Source organism: Apium graveolens, chromosome 7 (genome assembly GCF_009905375.1).
Source record: "Apium graveolens cultivar Ventura chromosome 7, ASM990537v1, whole genome shotgun sequence".
Taxonomy (NCBI): Eukaryota; Viridiplantae; Streptophyta; class Magnoliopsida; order Apiales; family Apiaceae; genus Apium; species Apium graveolens.
This window is the reverse complement of record NC_133653.1, coordinates 179,056,909-179,060,098: the sequence shown is the minus strand read 5'-3', so window position 1 is coordinate 179,060,098 and position 3,190 is coordinate 179,056,909. Positions and strand designations below refer to the sequence as shown.

The 3,190-nt window shown below is 38.9% G+C and overlaps 1 protein-coding gene across 1 annotated transcript; it reads left to right on the top strand.

Moving 5' to 3' along the window:
* Positions 1–274: 274 nt before the first annotated feature.
* LOC141674209 (uncharacterized) lies at positions 275–2,607 on the top strand. The gene is made up of 5 exons (XM_074480932.1): positions 275–379; positions 494–920; positions 1,008–1,190; positions 1,703–1,803; positions 2,257–2,607. Exons 1-5 carry the CDS (start codon positions 275–277, stop codon positions 2,605–2,607), a joined length of 1,167 nt encoding a protein of 388 aa, XP_074337033.1.
* The last annotated feature ends 583 nt before the right edge of the window (positions 2,608–3,190 follow it).

The window sequence follows — 3,190 nt, the reverse complement described above, 5'->3', positions numbered from 1 at the left end:
ATTGCTAGATTTGCTGTGCCAATAGTCTAATTAGATGGCTCAGCAACAAGAATAATTTCAGCAGCAACAACAACAATTTCTGCAACAACAGCAACAACAACAGCAATTCATTCAACAACAACACCAACAAATCCAACAATAGTTGCAACTTCAGTAGCAACCCAAACCGAAAGAGCCAAACCAAACCGTTAGCTTCAAGTCCTTTCAGTCAGTCAAACCCCCAAAGTTTAAGGGCGAGGTAGACCCGATTGCCTCTAGAGTTTAGCTTAAGGAAATGGAGAAAGCCTTTACCTTTATTCAGGTCAGTGAGGATTCTAAGACGAATTATACTAGTTATTTTCTCAAGGGTGAAGCAAATTTTTGGTGGGAATCCATGCGTGTACTAGAAGGAGAAGGTCCTATTTTTTGGGCCAGATTTACAGAGTTGTTCCTAGAAAAGTATTTTCCGAATTGTTTATAGAGTCAATTATAAGTGGAATTTTTGGAATTGAAGCAAGGAGAGAAGAGTGTGACTGGGTATGAGGCCAAGTTTACGGAATTGGACCGATTAGCCCCTGGATATATGAATACTGAGATTCAAAAATCTAGGAGGTTTCAACAAGGATTGAAGCCTGAATTTTGTAGTGGAGTGGTGGCTTTGCAGCTCAAGACGTATACCTCTATAGTTCAGGCCGCCTTAGTTATTGAAAGTGATCAGAAGTTGGCCTCCAAGGAGAGAAGTGATAAGAAGAGGAAGTTTGATAGTGGTGCTGATAAGGCAGATCGAGAAGAGTCCAGTCAGAATTTCCCAAGGAAATTTGGCCGGAATAGGAACAAGAAATTCGGGAGACAAGGTTTTTCCCAGACGAGTTCAGGTGTCACCTCAATTGCTTCTGCCCCATCTCAGTCAACCAAGCCAATCGTGGAATGTAAGTCATGCGGTAAGAGGCATAGTGGTCAATGCAGAAAGGATGTCTAGTGTTTTAAGTGCGATCAAAAGGGCCATTATGCGTCAGAATGTAATTCAGAGAACCCCGGAGTTACCTGCTTTAAGTGCGGTAAGGTTGGACATATTGCCAGAAACTGCAAAATTGTTACTCAGGGAAGCGTAGGAGGTAGTGTATCTCAGGGACCGACAACCAGCACAATAAGAGCCAGAACCTTCAAGATGACCAAGAGATCTTATGCTCAGGATTCAGATGTAGTTACAGGTATGCTTTATCTTAATTTCGTGCCTGTTGAAGTTTTGTTTGACTTAGGAGCGTCCAAATCGTTTATATCTAAAGAATGTGTAGATAATATGGATTTAATGTTGGAAGATTTAACTGAGCCCTTGACCATAGAATGGCCAATCAGGATAAAGTTTCAGTATGCCAATTTTTCCCTAGGTGTTAATTAGAAATTTATGGGCATTCCTTTTCAGTGGACCTAATACCCTTTGAGTTAGGAGAATTTGATGTGATTCTAGAAATGGATTGGTTGTCCCAGTATAAGGCAAATATTGATTGTAAGAAAAAGAAAATTTTATTGTATACGAAAGATAATATCAGAATAACTTACAAAGGACAGAAACATGAAAAGAAATTTCTATCGGTGCTGAAAGCAAGGAAACTGTTAAGACAAGGATGTGAGTCGTATTTAGCCCATATTATGGATACTAAGCAAAAGGCACCTAGTTTGGATAAGATTCCAGTAGTTAGTGAATTTTCAGATGTTTTTCCAGACAAGTTTCCAGGATTACCACCCGATCGTGAGATTGAATTCTCTATACACCTAATTCTGGGAGCAGAATCAGTTTCAAAGGCTCTTTATCGTATGGCCCCAGTAGAGATGAAGGAACTAGCTTAACAACTTCAGGAACTTTTGGAAAAAAGGATAATTAGACCAAGTGTATCCCCGTGGGGCGCCCCAGTGTTATTTGTAAAGAAGAAAGACTGAAGCTTGAGGTTGTGTATTGATTATCGGGAACTAAATAAGTTAACCATCAAGAATAAGTATCCTCTTCCCAGGATTGATGACTTGTTTGACCATCTTAAAGGAGCATGTTGTTTTTCGAAGATTGATCTAAGATCGGGTTATCACCAGTTGAAAATTAAACCTGAAGTTATATTGAAGACTGCATTTAGAACTATGTATGGCCATTATGAGTTCTTAGTGATGTCATTTGGATTAACTAATGCACGAACAGCTTTTATGGATTTAATGAACCGGGTGTATAAGGTATACTTGGATAAGTTTGTTATTATATTTATTGATGACATCCTCATCTATTCAAAGACCAAGGATGACCATGCCGAACACCTAAGGATTGCTCTGAAAAGGCTGAGAGAAAAGCAGTTGTACGCTAAGTTTTCGAAATATGAATTTTGGTTGGAAAAAGTTCAGCTTTTGGGTCATATAGTGGGTAAGGATGGTATTAAAGTAGATCCCGTGAAGATTGAAGCTGTATCCAGATGGGAACAACCGAAGACTTTGACAAAAGTTAGAAGTTTTCTTAGACTAGCAGGCTACTACCAAAGATTTGTGAAGGACTTTTCCAAGATTGCAACTCCATTGACCAAGCTGAGCAGGAAAAGTTTTGGACCGAGAAATGTGAGGAAAGTTTCCAGGAGTTCAAAAAGAGATTAGTGACATCAGTTGTGTTAGCATTACCAGATGAAACAGGGAATTTCGTGATCTACATTTACGCTTCTCTAAAAGGTTTAGGTTGTGTGTTAATGCAACATGATAAGGTTATTGCTTATGCATCCAGGCAGTTAAAACCCCATGAGCAGAAATACCCAGTGCATAATTTGGAGTTAGCAACAATAGTATTCGCATTGAAGCTATGGAGGCATTACTTGTATAGAGAGAAGTGTGACATCTACACGGATCATTAAAGCTTAAAGTATATATTCACCCAGAAGGACTTAAACAAGAGACAACGAAGATGGTTGGAGATGATCAAGGACTACGATTGTTCCATCAACTATCATCCGGGAAAAGCCAATGTAGTAGCAGATGCCTTAAGAAGAAAGGAAATATTGAATGAGATTAAAGTTTCTGAAGGAATCGCAAAGGAATTGGAAAAGCAGGAAATTGAAGTTCGAGTGCTAGAAGGTAACAAAGAGCAATTATATGAAATCACTTTTCAGCCAGAATTGATGGAAAGAATAAGAAAGTGTCAAGAGGAAGTTATGAATATAGGATTGGATGGTTTGATGGGAGAAGA

What these genes read in the sequence shown, in the direction of transcription:
- LOC141674209 (XM_074480932.1), top strand. Translation starts at nt 275, where the DNA reads ATGGAGAAAGCCTTTACCTTTATTCAGGTCAGTGAGGATTCTAAGACG. An exon ending in CGTGGAATGTAAGTCATGCG is followed by an intron (nt 921 to 1,007) that starts GTAAGAGGCATA and finishes AATGTAATTCAG; the next exon opens with AGAACCCCGGAGTTACCTGC. An exon ending in CTCTTTATCGTATGGCCCCA is followed by an intron (nt 1,804 to 2,256) that starts GTAGAGATGAAG and finishes ATCTATTCAAAG; the next exon opens with ACCAAGGATGACCATGCCGA.